This window comes from Vicia villosa, linkage group LG3, assembly GCF_029867415.1.
Source record: "Vicia villosa cultivar HV-30 ecotype Madison, WI linkage group LG3, Vvil1.0, whole genome shotgun sequence".
Classification (NCBI taxonomy): Eukaryota; Viridiplantae; Streptophyta; class Magnoliopsida; order Fabales; family Fabaceae; genus Vicia; species Vicia villosa.
Window position 1 is genome coordinate 150290419 of NC_081182.1, and position 16845 is coordinate 150307263.

Consider the following 16845-nt stretch of genomic DNA (forward strand, 5'->3'; position numbering starts at 1 on the left):
TGAAAAGAAACATAGATGCAAATATAAATGAGGAAACTTGATGAAAAGAGAGATGAGGATGAAAGTCATCTGGGAGCAAGATGAAGATGAAAGTGTTGAGCAGAGGAAACGGAGCAGAGAGGAAAACGTTGGACAATGTTTTCTGAACGAAAGAAAGATTTTTTTTGTCAAAGCTAAAAACGAAAGAAAGCCTTGTAATGTTGGAGGGAAAAAGAATAACTTAATTTGGACACATTGATTATAGCATATAGTAGTAATTATAGCATATAGCTTTGGCTGTTTGGTTAGACTATGTATCCTCATAGCACTTCTTATGTTGTTTACAATTAGGGAAATGATAAATGACACGAAGCTAAATGATTTTATTCGTAAGTGTGTGTGTGTATATATATATATATGTGTGTGTGTGTGTGTGTGTGGGTGTGTGTGTCGCTACCGTGAAAATTAACAGAGTCGCCACTAACATATTTATCCTAAAAAGGAAGGGAATGCCAGCAAACCCCAAAACAAAACAACGGTCTCACGACCAGAGAAAAAGAGTAAGGGAGTCAGTTACGCGAGGGGAAGGTGTTAGCACCCCACGCGCCCATCGTACTCGATGGTATCCACGCTTGTGTCTAAAACTATGGGTGTGTAACAAATCTACGCTAATCTGGACTAAAATGAATGCAGAATGTAGGGAAAAGAAAGAGTTATACTCGCACAGGCCCTACCCCGCTGCCTACGTATCCTTTTTGAGGAATCAGAGGTACCGTAGCTCAGCTCACATGTTTCTGTTTGTTTTGTGTTTTTTAGGTGAACAAGTTACATTCGCACTCCGCTGCTCGACCTTTGGAGACTAATGCTTGGGAATGGAGCGGAAATAACAAGTTCTTAAGAAAAGAAAATCAAAGAGTGTGGTTTGTACAAAGAGTACAAGTCTAAACTAGCCTATCAACCTACAGGGAAAAGCGAATGCAAACAATAATATCACACAAACGAGCTCTGCTAGTAAAGCAAACAAGGCCACCGGCACTGGCCGAATGGTAGAAAAGCGAGCCCACCATAGCCAAGGGGAGCGAATCACCCGAGTCAACCAAGCATCAGACCTCACGAAAATGATCAGGCCATAGACAATAGGAGCGAGTCCCTCTCAGCAACCAAGCCGTCACTGATCGTAAAGGAAAACGGTGCGTGCGTACACCGAGCATCAACGTCGAGCGACGCGGGCTATAGGATAGGCGGGGGTCCGGCTACATGAACCCTTTTCCTGACATACTCGATAACAAGATCTTGTGCAGGTTCGGAAGCGATAAAAGCGTAGCGTGCGCATACCAAACGGACTCGATGAGACTAGGCGGGGGTTGATTACTAACCCTTTCCGCGTGCCTTCCATGAGGACTTAACGGAGTGCCATATAGGACTTATTATACCGTGACTCCATGCCGCAAAGCACAAATGTAAACACACCAACAAAAACAGAGCCTCTTTCGAGGACTTGGCCAGATGCATGTCTAGGTCCTACTTCTCATGTTAAAGGATGATGCGAGAAAGCAATAAAGTACGAGAAAAAGATAAAATGAAACGGGATCAATACCAAACGGATGATGATCCGTAAACTAGCGACGAAAAGCGAAGAAACTAAGAATCCCGCGAGCGATCTAGCAAAGCAAAAGCAAATAGTCAGCACACCGATTAGCCTTAAGCACACAAAAATCGACACACGCATCGAGCATAATCACAATACACCTGCAAGAGGAACAAGCAAACCAAACAAGCATATATAAAGCAGAAGGATCGTGTCTCCAAGATGAGGACATGGCACAAGTGAATAGAGTCGTGTCCTGCAAGTAAAGCGGAACACTCGAGTAATAAGCGTCAATCGGTGACCATCCAAATGCCTTGCATACTAGCACACAAGTTAGAGATAACAAACACCGCAATCGGAATTGCGTTATTACTATAAAGCAAAAAAAACGAACAAGTAATGTACACATGTAATGAACAACAAATGTCAAAGGAAAATAAACATGAAGAACTTAACAATCAATCAATATCAATCATCTCATGAGGTAGCACGTTTCGCAAGCTTTCCAACGATATAAAGAACGTGCAAATCGGAGCTAAAAGTAAAAAGATACGAAGGATTGAAGTTAGAAAAAAAAACACAAAAAATAACACACAGGAACCGGTTCCTGCATAGGACAACCCGGTTCTTGGTACAAAAACCAGGGACTAAGCAAACAAAGCAAACTGGGAACCGGTTCCCACCTAGGGACAACCCGGTTTCTGGTATTAAAACACAGAGGCATGCATATTTCAAGGAACTGGGAACCGGTTCCTGCCTAGGGACAACCCGGTTCCTGGCATAAAATCCAGAGGCAAAAAACAATGCAGGAAGCGGTTCCTGGCTGGGACGAACCGGTTCCTGGTACAAAAACCAGGGAGGCAGCAATTTTGGATTGAGTGGGAACCGGTTCATGGCGTAGGAAAACAGAATTTTGTGCATTTTTGAAGCCTTAGAACCATTCGCACTCAATCCAAAACCATGCCGACTTGAGATCAAAGCATACAAACATCGAATTTCAAGTTATGCGCAAATCCACAAATCAAATGAGCTAAATGTCAACAAATATGCTAAGTGCGACGCGTCACGCAAGACAAATATCAAGCAAAAGTGCAACACATGCATTTATACAAACACTTTGAGTACGCCGCGAACACCATATATGAACATAAACAATTATGCATACAAAATCATCAACGAATCACGGATTCAAACTAGAACATCATAATTCATCATCAACGCGCATCAATTATATGCAACGAACATTAAATCTAACCACGATTCACATGAACATTATCAATTCGAGGAAAAAAATGAACAAATTCACCGATCAATTATCATCAATCATCCATTAATCAAGAACAAGAGGTAGATCTAGATTCGAATTCACATGACGATCAACAATTAAGCACTTAGTTCAATATCCGAAAGCTTACCGGATGAAGATCTAAACCGAAGTGCGAACACGAACACGACACGAACGCGAACACGACACGAACGCGACATGAACGCGGAAGCGAAATCCAAGCGAAGAGAGAGGGAGGGCGCGCGAACTACAAGGAGGAGAGGAGAAGAAATTCAAACTTCGAATCTTGATTCTTCAATCCATGTTCTTGATCTTGGTGAAAATTGATGAGTTTTGATAAAAGTTTTATGTAATTTGTGGTTTTGATTCAAGAAAATTGAGAGAGAATTGAGAGAAAGTGTTTATGAATTTTTGGGTGAAGTGAAGTTATGAGAGTTCTCTCTTCATTTGTGAAGAGCAAAAAGTTTATATATTGTCAACACGAAATGTCCAAATTGCCCTCGGTGCGTCTTATTTTAACTCGTTTTTAAGGAAACTCGGTTCAGCTCTGAATTCTGGAACGAAACCAATGCCACTATGAAGATGACCAAATTCGTGACTCGTCGCCGCGAAAATCGTCTTAATCCGATAAGCGATGAAGAAAATACGCCCGTTTGAATGACGAGAAACGCCAATTCATCTGGCGCGACTGTGCAGAATTTTGTGCGCACCGCTCAAAGAACTCGATAAAACTCCATCTTCGGCTCAAAATCTGAACAGGCGTGTGTGACGAAGAATCGAAGCTAACGAAATTTCCGAGAGAATTCTACCGGAATGGACTTCATACGATAAAAACCGAAGAAGTTATGAATTTTCGAACTCGGTGCAACATACTCGAAATCACACTTTTTACCGAAACAACGCGACGATCCTTAAAATTCTGAGCATTTTCGGTGCACAATCAGCCGACGGTCCGAACATATGAAATCTTGATAATGATGGTACGGAGCTCCAGTTAAATTTTCAAGCGAATCCGACTAGTGAATTGGGAGATATGAATTTTCTGAGATCCAAAACCTTACGTTAAACACGTTTTTTCACTGTGAAATCTCAAGTAACTTGCAAATCTGACAACCTTCCTCAAATAATTGGCTTTCGAGCCGAACACGAAAGTTGTAGATATCGTCGAAACGGCTGAGTCTACACGGGAAATCAGCTCATATTACTTTCTCCACAAGACTTGTGAATTTTCTCGTAATTGTACTACTTAAACCATTTTTCACATTGCGCTTCTTTAAAACCACCAGAACTTTTTATTGATTTTCTCCAATTTTTGAATGACGAAATAAACGTCATTAATAACTTATAGATCAAATAAAGAGGGCAAATTTTGGGGTGCAATAGCTTCCCCTATTCAAACTTCTTGAACCTGACGAGCGAGAAACGAAAGTTTCGAACCGTTGAGGTGGAAGGAGATTGAATACCAGAATGAACTCGAAAATTTGTGCTCTTGATCAATAGAAGATTCCATCTTGAAATAAGAAGTAATGTACCACCCCGCAAGCAGGGAGAAAAAACTTCGATTGATCTGGATAATTAAATATGCTCCTACTTGTGATAAGAAGGAACGGGCACCCACAGGCAGGGGAAACACTTCAAATGATCTGGTTATCAAGAGAAGGAACATCTCGACTGATCTGAGCATCATACGTAGCAGATGTCTCCGAACTTGCATCGAGACAGATGTCTTAGGTCGATCTGGGAAATGAGGGAGATACATCGGTTGAATAGGACATCAACGGATAATAGGTATCTCTGATCTGGGAATCATGATCTGGGAATCTGGGCAGACATCTCTTTTGATGCAATTAAATCATCAGGTAGATATTCCTACTAATCTGGGAATTAACGGCTAGCTCCTTCGTAAGACCACGGGGATCCGGAGGTGGTTCCTTCAACTGAACTGGAAATCAGGATAGGAACAATATCTCTTCCGAATTGTGTACGCCGGGGAAAGAATGCCTTTAAACTGATCTGGACATGATGCCAGAAAAAATGTAGGACAATCTTCATCTGAAAGACAAAGTCGATCAGGTAGACATCTCTATCTGATCTGATGATATCAGTGGCTTGCTCCTTCGGAAGATCTATAGAGATCCGGAGGCGGTTCCTTCAACTAATCTGAATCTGAATATTAGGATAGGAACATATATCTCTTCCGAACTGTGTACGTCGGGTAAAGAAATCGTCTTCAACTGATGGTTAGGCATCATGACTGGGAAAACAAGTTTCTTCTTCTGAACGAACTAAATCGTCAGGGAGTAGATATTTCCAACTGATCTGATGTATCAGAGGGCTTGCTCCTTCGGAAGATCGATAGAGATCCGGAGGCGGTTCCTTCAACTGAGCTGGATATCAGGATATGAACAAATATCTTCCACCGATCTGGGGGCATCGGGAATAGGAATGTCTTTGAACTGATCTGAGCTGCGCCAGAAAATAAGTAGAACAATCCTCTTCTGATTCAAAACATCAGAATAGGCGCCTGTAATGACTAGGTGAATATTGCTCTCTGGGGAGCATTTGAATCTGGATAACTTTCCTGCAGAAAGAAACAGATATGATATGTTTTATGCATGATGCATGTATGAATGTATATGGAATAACGCTCCCGAGAGGGAAGACGCTATACGCTTTTGAGAATGTTATGCAAATGATGTATGACTCGGATGCTGCGTAGGGAAACAGCAGAGGAGCACTGAATTGCTAGAAAAGTCCTGGAGAGAATATGGAACTCTGCGGAGAGGACAAGATGAGTGACCAAGGGTTACAACTATGAGCTTGCAAAGATGGATCAGAAATCTGCTGGAAATGATCAAATCTAGACACGAGCTCTGCTTGGGGAACAAATCTTGCTTGAAGATAAGAACATCCCACTTAACTGCTTGGGGAAAAACCCTGGCAACTTCATTGGAGAAGAAAATTCTCGACATACAGGGGATGTAGAGATAAGAGCATGTCACAGAGACAACTCTGATGGGGAGTGACCAACTTGCTTGTGTAGGACGCATTCCGCTGGGGAAATCCTCGAAGGAAACAACTTCTGCTGAGGATGCGCGTGAGTCTTTGCTGAGGAAAGAAACTCAGCGGGGAAGAGGAATACTTCTGCACAGCGATCTGCTAGGGATATGAGAGATCCGCTGGGGATAAGGAACTTATCAGAAGAACCTTTCGTTAAGACAACTCCACTGGGGAATAAGATGACTCTCTCGGGGAAAACAGGTCAATCTGCTGGGGAGAGAAACACTCTACTGGGGAGAACGAGGAACTCAGGCAAGAAACCTCATTAAGAGCTTGCTGGGGAATCAAATACCATCCAATCATGACTCAACTGGTGAGAAGGCATTCCGCCGGGAATAAGACTTCAGAAGCACGGGGAATACATCGAGATGTGCTTTGCTGAGGATATGAGAATCTTGGAACAAAGAAAATCTCATCTGGATGTACTCAGTCGGGGGATGAGAATCTCTCATTAGGATGCACTCAGCTGGGGAATAAGGCTATCTCATTCGGCTAGATCTGCTATTGTGCCGATCCGATGCACTTGCAAAGACATACCTGCGAAATAAACAAATGAAAATGCCCCAGGATATAGCATGGCATCTTGGCCTGCCATCCTGGTTACACAAGACTTCGAAGTAAATTCAAAGGTTTTATCATTTCTAATCATGTATTGTAAAAGCAATGCAGTTTTCATATGCAAAGTTTAACATAAACTCAGGACGTTTTATGCAAACAAAATAGTAAAAGAAAACAGTTGTTTAAGATGAAAAAGATATTTATTAATTGCAAATAGAATGCTCGTAATAGAGCGAACACATTTTTGAAGCAGTTCCTAGTAAGAGGTAACTACACGTTTTCGAACGCAAGAGAAATGGCAATGTGAAACGGATATCCATTAGTTTCGATCCCGCTATCACTTTTATAACCTTGACGTTGTCATCCCCTTGCTTTGGAAGACCGTACTTATTAGGCTTGATCACTGCCTGATTTCACGACTGAAACAACACCGAACTTGTGGACCCGACGGGGTTTGTGAGTGCCTTTAGGGATTTGAGCTGCCAGATACAAACTCAAGAACACGGAGTCTTGCTTATCCCTCGGTCGGGAGCCCTAAACACGACGATTGGAATTAGAGAATGCTTTAGGGATTTTAGCTGCCAGGTGCAAACTCAAGAACACGGAGTCTTGCTTATCCCTCGGTCGGGAGCCCTAAGCATGTATGAAGAGTGATTGCCGAGATGGCATGCGAGATGTAGTCATTCACTTTTGTCCCTTTTTTTCCTAAGTCGCCCTTTCGGGTTTTCAACTTAGCGGGTATATTTGTTTCTTTTTCATTCTTTTGCCTGATTCATTTTCCTTTCTTTTTTATCTTTTTCATTCTTCTTTTTTTCAGGTCTCTGCGAAGTATTTTTTGACTACATCTGTGTTCACAGGGTGCGGAAAGTTCTCGCCATCCATCGTTGCAAGCATCATGGCACCGCCAGAGAACACTTTCTGCACAACAAAGGGGCCTTCATACGTTGGACTCCACTTGCCTCGAGGATCGCCCTGAGGCAGGATGATTCTTTTGAGTACCAGGTCACCTGGTTTGTAGCTTTGGGGTCGCACCCGCTTGTCAAAGGCTTTCCTCATCTTCTTTTGGTACACCTGACCATGACCAATAGCTTCCAAACGCTTCTCATCAATGAGGTTTAACTAATCCATCTGATTTTGTAACCATTCTGACTCGTCAAGCTCGACGTCTTTCATAACCCTCAAGGAAGGAATCTCAACTTCAACTGGTAGTACCGCTTACATACCATAAACAAGTGAGAAAGGAGTTGCCCCAGTCGATGTACGCACAGAAGTGCGGTAGCCATGCAAAGCAAAAGGCAACATCTCGTGCCAATCTCGGTAGGTCACTACCATCTTCTGCCCAATCTTCTTAATGTTCTTATTAGCCGCTTCAACAGCGCCATTCATCTTTGGATGGTACGGAGAATAATTGTGATGCTTGATCTTGAAGGACTCACAAAGCTCCTTCATCATCTTGTTATTGAGATTCGATCCATTATCAGTAATGATCTTCTCAGGAATCCCGTAGAGCCAGATTATGTTGTTCTTGATAAAGCGAGTAATCACTTGCTTGGTGACATTCGCATAAGATACGGCTTCAACCCATTTGGTGAAGTAATCGATGGCAACCAAAATGAAGCGATGTCCATTGGAAGCAGTAGGCTTAATCTCTCCAATCATGTTAATGCCCCACATTGCGAAAGGCCATGGAGAAGTCAAGACATTCAAAGGCATAGGCGGGACGTGTACTTTATCAGCATAGATCTGGCACTTGTGACAAATTCTGACATGGTTATGACAATCGGTTTCCATGGTGGACCAAAAGTAACCAGCCCTCAAGATTTTCTTAGCCATCGTATGCCCACTAGAATGAGTACCAAACTCACCTTCGTGCATTTCCTCTATGATTTTCGAAGCTTCTTCTTTCACGACACATCGGAGTAACACACCGTCATGATGTATCTTGTACAAAACCCCACCGTTAAGGTAGAACTTAGCTGCGGACCTTCTCAGAAACTTCTTATCAGTCACCGACGCTTCGGGAGGATACTCTTGAGTTTCGAGGAACTTTTTGATATCATGATACAAGGGATTACCATCCAATTCAACATCAGCCTCAAAGCAGAATGCTGGCTCGTCCAACCTATTGATGGTGATGTTAGGCGCCTCATTGGCCCACTTCACTTTGAACATGGAAGCCAAAGTAGTGAGAGCATCAGCAAGATTGTTCTCTTCTATAGAAATATGCTCGAATGTGATCTCATCAAAGTACGGAATAAGTCTCATCACATGCTCCCTGTATGGAATCAGATTCTGATGGCGAGTTTCCCAATATCCATTAATCTGGCTAATGACGAGATTAGAATCCCCATAAACTTTTAAGTACTTGATTCGTAAATCGATCGCAGCTTCGATACCATAGATGCAAGCTTCATACTCAGCCATATTATTAGTGCAATCAAAACAGATTCTGGGTGTAAACGGAATATGAAAACTGGATGGAGAAGTAATTACAGCTCCAACACCATTCCCAAGTGCATTAGAGGCACCATCGAACACGAGCGTCCATCGCGATCCTGGTTCGGGTCCTTCTTCTGGTCCAGGAATGTTACAATCTCTGATGTACAAGACATCCTCAGCGGGGAATTCAAACTTCATCGGTTCATAATATTCGACAGGCTGATGCGCAAGATAATTCGCCAACACACTACCTTTGATGGCTTTCTAGGTAGTATATTGGATATCATATTCAGTCAAAATCATTTGCCATCTGGCTACTCTTCCGGAAAGAGCGGGCTTCTCAAAGACATATTTGATAGGATCCATCTTGGAAATCAATAAGGTGGTGTGAACCAACATATACTGCCTCAGCCGGCGAGCAGCCCACACCAAAGCACAACAAGTTTTCTCGAGCAGTGAGTATCGGGATTCACAGTCGGTAAATTTTTTTCTAAGGTAGTATATTGCATGCTCTTTTCGGTCAGACTCGTCATGTTGACCCAGCACACATCCCATTGAGTTTTCAAGCACTGTGAGGTACATAATCAAAGGCCTTCCTGGAACTGGAGGCATTAGTATCGGTGGTTCCTGCAGATATTCTTTCACTTTTTCGAATGCTTTTTGACAATCATTATTCCACCTGGCCGTCTGATCTTTTCTTAGCAATTTGAATATTGGTTCACAAGTGGTCATGAGATGAGAGATGAATCTAGCAATGTAGTTCAATCTCCCTAAGAAACCACGAACCTCTTTTTCTGTTCTCGGCTCAGGCATCTCTTGTATAGCTTTTATTTTTGCAGGATCGACCTCAATACCTTTTCCGCTAACAACAAAGCCCAACAACTTTCCAGATCGCACTCCGAAAGTGCATTTGTTTGGATTCAACCTCAGTCTGAATTCCCGAAGCCTTTCAAACAACTTCTGCAAATGAACCAAGTGCTCTTCTTCAGTGTGAGACTTTGCAATCATGTCGTCGACATACACTTCAATCTCTTTGTGAATCATGTCGTGAAAAAGAGTCACCATGGCGCGCTGATACGTTGCCCCTGCGTTTTTCAACCCAAAAGGCATGACTTTATAGCAGAAAGTTCCCCACGGTGTGATAAATGTTGTTTTCTCCATGTCTTCGGGTGCCATCTTGATCTGATTATACCCAGAGAAGCCATCCATGAAGGAAAACACTTTGAAAGGAGCAGTATTATCCACCAGCACATCAATGTGGGGAAGAGGAAAATCATCTTTCGGACTCGCCCTATTCAAATCTCTGTACTCAACGCACATCCTGACCTTTCCGTCTTTCTTAGGCACAGGAACGATATTCGCGACCCACGGCGGGTAATTCACAACTTGCAAAAAGCCAGCATCAAATTGTTTCTCAACCTCTTTCTTAATCTTCTCAGACATATCTGAGCGAGTCCTTCGAAGCTTCTGCTTTGCAAGAGGACTATCTTCCTTGAGAGGTAGACGGTGCACCACAATATCTGTATCAAGACCTGGCATATCCTCGTAGGACCAAGCAAAGATATCTGCATACTCTTTCAACATAGCAATAAGCCTCTGCTTCACACTATTCTCAAGCGCAGCCCCTAGCTTGACTTCTCGGACTTGCTCTTTATTGCCAACATTTACCATCTCAATTGCCTCCTGATGCGGCTGAATCACTTTCTTTTCCTGTCTCAATAATCTGGCCAATTCGTCGAGGAGATCACAATCTTCATAAGCTTCCTCCTCGGCTTGGTAGATCGGATTGTCAAAATCATAACAAGCAATAGCGGAACTTATACCAATGGAATCCGTGGTAGTGGAACATCTGCATGATTGATGTTTTGATTTTAGTTTTATTTATTAATATATGTGCAAGTGTGGGCAAAAACATTGCCACTTAAAGGAAAAAGTTAAAAAGAAAGACAAAGATCAAAACATTTGAATGCAAAAAAAAAACATCCTTTTATTTCATTATTAACTTTGAAAATGCGAACTGCATGGCCCTACAAATGATTCACTACGCCTTGGGAAGAGCGTAGGAATTATGTCATGATAAGAGAAGAAAAAACAAGGAATTTACTCCTGAACTTGTGTGACTTGAATGACATCTTCAATTGTCCAGTTGCAAGGCATCTCCCTTGGAATACTTGGATGAATCCAGCTATCAAAGTCACAGTCATTATCCACCTCCTCGCCATTGACAATGGCATTAACCTGACCGTTCTGAATGACACCACCACTCACAAACTTGATAGGGCTGAGGATATTAGGCTTGGGCGATGTATTATGCTTCCCGGGATTGAAACCAAGACCATTCTTGTCAAATTTGGGACGCACATCAATTACTTGCCCCCAACCTTCCATCTTTCCAGTCTCAACAGCATCCTGAGCATCTTTCAAAGAGGACATAACTGTTTCTGGCTTTGTTACCTCGTAAAGAGGAATTCTCACAGCATTTACAGCCTCAAACGCTTGGAACGACGTCTCATGTATATTACCTTCGATCTCCACATATCGGAAAGAATACAAGTGACTCATGATATAATCCTCCTCACCACAAACTGTCACCACTTTACCATCAACTGGATACTTTAACTTCTGATGAAGAGTGGATGTCACAGCGCCGGCCTTGTGAATCCATGGTCGTCCCAATAGACAGCAGTAAGCAGGCTGAATATCCATTACATAAAAAGTTATGGTGAAGATCTGAGGACCAACTTGGATAGGCAAGTCTACCTCTCCGAACACAGACCTCCTTGAACCATCAAAAGCGCGTACCATCAACTCACTGGGTCTCAATTCAACACCAGCATAGTCAATTCTCATAAGGGCCGATTTGGGAAGCACGTTCAGGGAGGAACCAGTATCAACCAAAACACGGGACAAAGTCGTCCCCTTACACTCCATCAAAATATGAAACGCTTTGTTATGGTTTTTCCCTTCTGGAGGAAGATCACGATGAGTAAACCCCAAACCATTTCCAGCGGAAATATTATTGGCCACTGCCTCTAACTGATTCACAGATATCTTCTAGGGTACGTAGGCACCATTCAGAATTCTTAAGAGAGCATCTCTATGAACCTCCGAACACATCAACAATTGCAAGATAGAAATCTTTGACTGAGTCTGACCCAATTGCTCAACAACTTTGTAATCGGACTTCCTGATGATTCTCAATAATTCTTCTACATCCTTGGAAGATACATCATTATCCGGTGCCCCATTCTGAGTCGGAGAATTCTGGACATCAGTCACCGCTTGTTTTCCTTTGGCCTTAGCCAAAGCATCTGCATCTTTTTGGACAAGCTGAGGGGAGAACACCCTACCACTGCGAGTAATTCTACCAGTACCGGCAAAATTATCAGTGTTTGCAACTGCGGCCTCAACAAACTTCTTTTTAGATGGATCACCCTCCTCCTTCGTGCCATAGTAATATACGTCTGAACCATAATGCCAAGGGACGACCTTCTCACTCTCATATGGAATAGGCCCTAGCACGGTAATCATCAACGCCGCTGGTTGTTCCTCATATGGGATACCTACAGGTATCTGAATAGGCACTTGGATACATATTGGAACAACTGGTTCATAAGGAATTGAAATCACTGCCACTTCGCCATCCCCACTCTTCGCACCTCTCATCCTTCGATAAAATTGAAGAGGACCCTCGTCAATCAGCTCTTGTACCATACTTTTCAAATCAGCACAACCTTCGGGTTGACTCTTGCAATCCTCCCAATCAACGCCACAGCCCGGGAAGATGCCGCTATTAACCAGATGTTGCTTCACAGACATAAGAGGAAAAGTCAAACAGCCCACATCAGATACAACCCTTATCTCTTCACTCTCAATGACATTCACACCCGAACCTCCGTGAGTAGGCATAGGATTATTGATAATATTGGGTGTAGGAGTGAATTAAATAATCTTTGGATCCAATAAGTCCTGGACTTTGTTCTTCAACGCAATGCACCTCTATGTATCATGTCCAGCGGCACTTGAGTGGAAAGCACATCGTGCGTTTGCATTGTAATTAGGAGATTGTGTGTCCGGAGCATTCGGAGCATCTCTCAAAGTAATCTTCTCAGTATTGAGCAAATGTTGCAACAACTGAGCATACGTCATAGGAATCGGATCAATCTTTCTGTGAGGCCTAGTCCTGGGAGGGTAGTGATCATTATTGGAACGCTGTCCATGCTGATGTTATTGTTGTTGCTGCGGCACTGGGATCATGACAGCATTAACCTATGAATTGTTTCTCCCTGAACCCCTTCTTCCTTATATGGCATCCGCATTTCCTTCCTTCCTTCTGGCATAACCCTCAGCTTGTTTCTTACCACCAGCAGTATTAGAAGAAGCTCCTAACTGAATTTTCCCCATCTTTAGACCCATTTCAACACGTTCGCCATATCTCACCATTTCAGAAAAGTTGGCTGAAGCACTACAAGCCAAGTAATAGTGTCCAGACAAAGTACTGGTGAACATATCAATCATCTCACGCTCAGTCATCGGTGGCTGAACCCTCGCAGCTAACTCGCGCCATTTCTGAGCGTACTCCTTGAAAGATTCTTTAGACCCCTGAACCAAACTCTGCAACTGAGTCCTATTGGGCGCCATATCAACATTGTACCGATAGTGCTTAATGAAAGCCTCGATAAGATCTCTCCAAGAATGGATATGAGTGCGCTCGAGTTGCACATACCACTCCAAGGAAGCCCCAGCAAGACTATCCTAGAAGAAGTGCATTAGAAAACCCCCATCCTCAGATTATACTGACATCTTCCGATAATATGCCTTTACATGAGTCATAGGGCAAGTCGCTCCATTGTATTTGTCAAAAGATGGAAATTTGAATTTCGGTGGAATCCTCACACCAGGAACCAACCCCAAGTCATTGATATCCATGCCTAACACCCTTTTGCCTTCAACAGCTCTGAGACGTTCTTCAACCAGACGATACCTTTCAACTTCATCATGCGCACCCTCAGCATTATGCCTTGATACTTGATCAAAGTTCTCAATATTGAAATCCAAATTACCACAGTTCTGATTATCTCTCCTTCCAAACAGACGAGATGGAGGTGGAGGTGGAAACCCGTGATACTGATTGAAAGGATTATAGTGCCCTCCCACGTGATCGAACTCATTCGGATCATGGTGATCGTCAATCCTTCCAGACACATCGTCAAACAGCCCTTGAAGTCCTTCATTCTCATTCCTTCTAGAGTTCTCGACGAGAACTCGCAAGTCATCCTGCCCCTTGGTCACATTAGTCAATGCTTCCATAAACTGCGCCATTTGCGCATTCATCTACTTCGTCAATTGAGCTCTCATTTCCGCCATTTGTTCCTGAATCTGTTCCATATGCCTTCTCTGATTGCTCCTAGTCGGATACGCGTGATTAGCCGTCTTAGAACTCCTTCTGGTAACAAAACAGCGAGACATAAGATATAAGCCCTACAACACCTACAAATGTATGACATGTATGATATATGAATGATATGCATGAAATGTTTGTCAATTTTCAGGTATCCAAGAGTTCATCCCATTTTCAGATAGGACATAGCAACCCTAATACAAAATATATTTGAGCAACAATCCACACACGAGAATAATTCAGCAAACCAAGCATATTTCATTCAAACATAATTGAGAATTTGAGTTCATACAAACAAAACACACAATCGTGTCATAAAGTGCTCGTAAGGCATACAAAAGAAATCCATAATATCAAAATGCGACCCCATCCAACAATCCTGGACATGGGCGACAAACATCAAGAATACACAGCAAATCGACCATGGGCCAAACAAATCCACTCCACAGCAGCACTAGGATCGTCTGATAACAGAATGAGCTCCTCCATCTCTTCTCCGTTGGGCTCGGAGTCTTACGAGCTCTTCTTCAAGTCGAGCTGACTTGGCCTTTTCTTCCATCAATTGCTTTTCCGAATCCTGCACCTTTCTCTTGCTATTGTTTTCGGACCTTTGCAGCTTCACATATTCCTGTTGTTATCGGTACAAGATTTCCTCCATCAAGTCATGAGATCGCCTTTGAGCACGTGTCATGTTTGAACCTTCACCTTGCCCATGCTTAAGCTTACGAGCCAATTCCGCCTTTTCGTGGTCTTGAAAATACCTCTCCAAACCAACCTCTTTGTCCTTTGCTTTTAGCTGGATGTTGTCCGCTTTGGCTTGAATATAGAGTTCAGCCGCAACTGTATCAGATAAAACCCCAGGAGGTTGCTCGTACAACGGACATGACCTCGCAAATGGCATTAACAGATCTGCCACTTTTGCCTCAACCCACTTCCTGTAAGGACCCATAGCAATAGGAACCTTCTTCTTCAAAGTAGTCTGATCTCTCTTGTGGACTTTAGTCCAAGCATACGCTATCTTTTCTAACTCCAAAGGATCTTTACCATCGGCAAAGTACACTGATTCAAACACTTCTACATCATTCTGAGCCCTTTCCATTGCATATCCCAATTGACAGTAAGCGAGCGTGGGATTATAACTAATACAACCTCTGGTTCCCATGAGAGGAACGTTGGGATATTGACCGCAACTAGTGATGATGTTCCAAACCTTCCCCACACAATAGTTCCACCTGATGTCATAAGATGTGAGGTTAACAATCCTATCTGACCACTTAAGAGAACTCTTCTTGAGCACAAAAGGTCCTCTCACCGGCAAATGCAACATGAACCACTAATACAACAACGGAAGACAAGAACCAACAACATATCCTCCCTTTTTATTTCTGGAGTGGATCGCAAAATAGGCGTCCGCAAGCAATGTTGGCAAGGGGTTTTTGTTCATGTAGACACAAATCGCCGCCAAACTCACAAAATTCTCTCTTGATGGGAATAAGACAATGCCATAGATCATGATAGCAAGCAAACGACTAAAATCAACCCAATGCTCTTTCTTAGCCGCATCCTCAGCCCTACTAATCAGAAAGCAAAGAGAGAAACCTGAAACACCGCCCGATGACTTCCAATTTCTTTCCACCTCCTTTATACCCATGTGAAGAGCTTCAGCTATCCTTTCAAACCTCACAACCTTGGGAACTCGAACGAATGGTACATCATCAGTGATTCGGATGTTGAGTATGTAAGAAAATTCCTCGAGCGTTGGGACCAGTTGATAGTCCTGGAATGTAAAACATCTCAACTGCGGATCATAGAACTGAAATAGGGTGATCAAAGCCATCGGATCAAAAGATGTATTGAGGATGGAGAGCAAATTGCCATAATCATGATTGAAGTCACGGAGAACCTCCCCTTTCAACCGAGAACTCAAACTTATCAACCCCGAATCATCAATATCCGGAATCTTGTAAGCGCTGGTATGCCTCGTACGTTTTTTGACAGTATCGGTGAGAATGTCCATCTTCAACTTGGGTGAACTCTTGAATATCCCTGAAAATATAACATGCAAATGCTTATTATTATATACATTTTTTTTATTTCTTTTAGAAATAAATATGCTATGATGCAAAGTGGTGGGACTTGTTGCCGCCCACCAGGCATTCTGGACTGCCGGCAACACATATAATACAGAGCCAAAGGTTCGGCCTCAAATGGTATACCACAGGGAACATAGAATGTCAATCCACTGAACCAACACCCATAGTCAACAACACAATGGAATAAGACACAAATCACCACTCGAACAAGAACCATAGTACCCCAAGAACAGGAACCAATAGTACACTCGAACGAGAACAGCGGTAACCCACAGACAAGAACAGCGGTAACCCACGAACAAGAACAGCGGTCACCAACAATGTACCTGTTAAGCAATGATTGATTCCCGCCCCACTCACGGGTAAATCTAGGCTAGGGTAGGTCAAAAAGCATACAAAGGATCGAATGTAGGCGTTATCATACGATATTGCCTCATTCCAC

At 42.8% G+C, this 16845-nt stretch overlaps 2 protein-coding genes across 2 annotated transcripts; both read right to left on the reverse strand.

The window, feature by feature from the left end:
* Positions 1-6396: 6396 nt before the first annotated feature.
* On the reverse strand, positions 6397-12818 carry LOC131659162 (uncharacterized). Its single transcript, XM_058928390.1, has 4 exons — positions 12015-12818; positions 11280-11963; positions 11081-11156; positions 6397-6449 (listed from the first exon to the last, which is right to left on the reverse strand). Exons 1-4 carry the CDS (start codon positions 12816-12818, stop codon positions 6397-6399), a joined length of 1617 nt encoding a protein of 538 aa, XP_058784373.1.
* Positions 12819-14944: 2126 nt separating this feature from the next.
* Positions 14945-16620, reverse strand: LOC131659163 (uncharacterized). The gene is made up of 3 exons (XM_058928391.1): positions 16461-16620; positions 15782-16356; positions 14945-15643 (listed from the first exon to the last, which is right to left on the reverse strand). Exons 1-3 carry the CDS (start codon positions 16618-16620, stop codon positions 14945-14947), a joined length of 1434 nt encoding a protein of 477 aa, XP_058784374.1.
* Positions 16621-16845: the final 225 nt, after the last annotated feature.

Coding starts and splice junctions, on each gene's coding strand:
- LOC131659162 (XM_058928390.1), bottom strand. CDS start 12,818: ATGCCTACTCACGGAGGTTCGGGTGTGAATGTCATTGAGAGTGAAGAG. Junction 11,964..12,014: donor AATTGTTGATGTGTTCGGAG/GTTCATAGAGAT, acceptor TACGTACCCTAG/AAGATATCTGTGAATCAGTT. Junction 11,157..11,279: donor AGATGGAAGGTTGGGGGCAA/GTAATTGATGTG, acceptor GGTGTCATTCAG/AACGGTCAGGTTAATGCCAT.
- LOC131659163 (XM_058928391.1), bottom strand. CDS start 16,620: ATGGTTCTTGTTCGAGTGGTGATTTGTGTCTTATTCCATTGTGTTGTT. Junction 16,357..16,460: donor CCGGCAGTCCAGAATGCCTG/GTGGGCGGCAAC, acceptor TTATATTTTCAG/GGATATTCAAGAGTTCACCC. Junction 15,644..15,781: donor TCCCATCAAGAGAGAATTTT/GTGAGTTTGGCG, acceptor TTGTTGTATTAG/TGGTTCATGTTGCATTTGCC.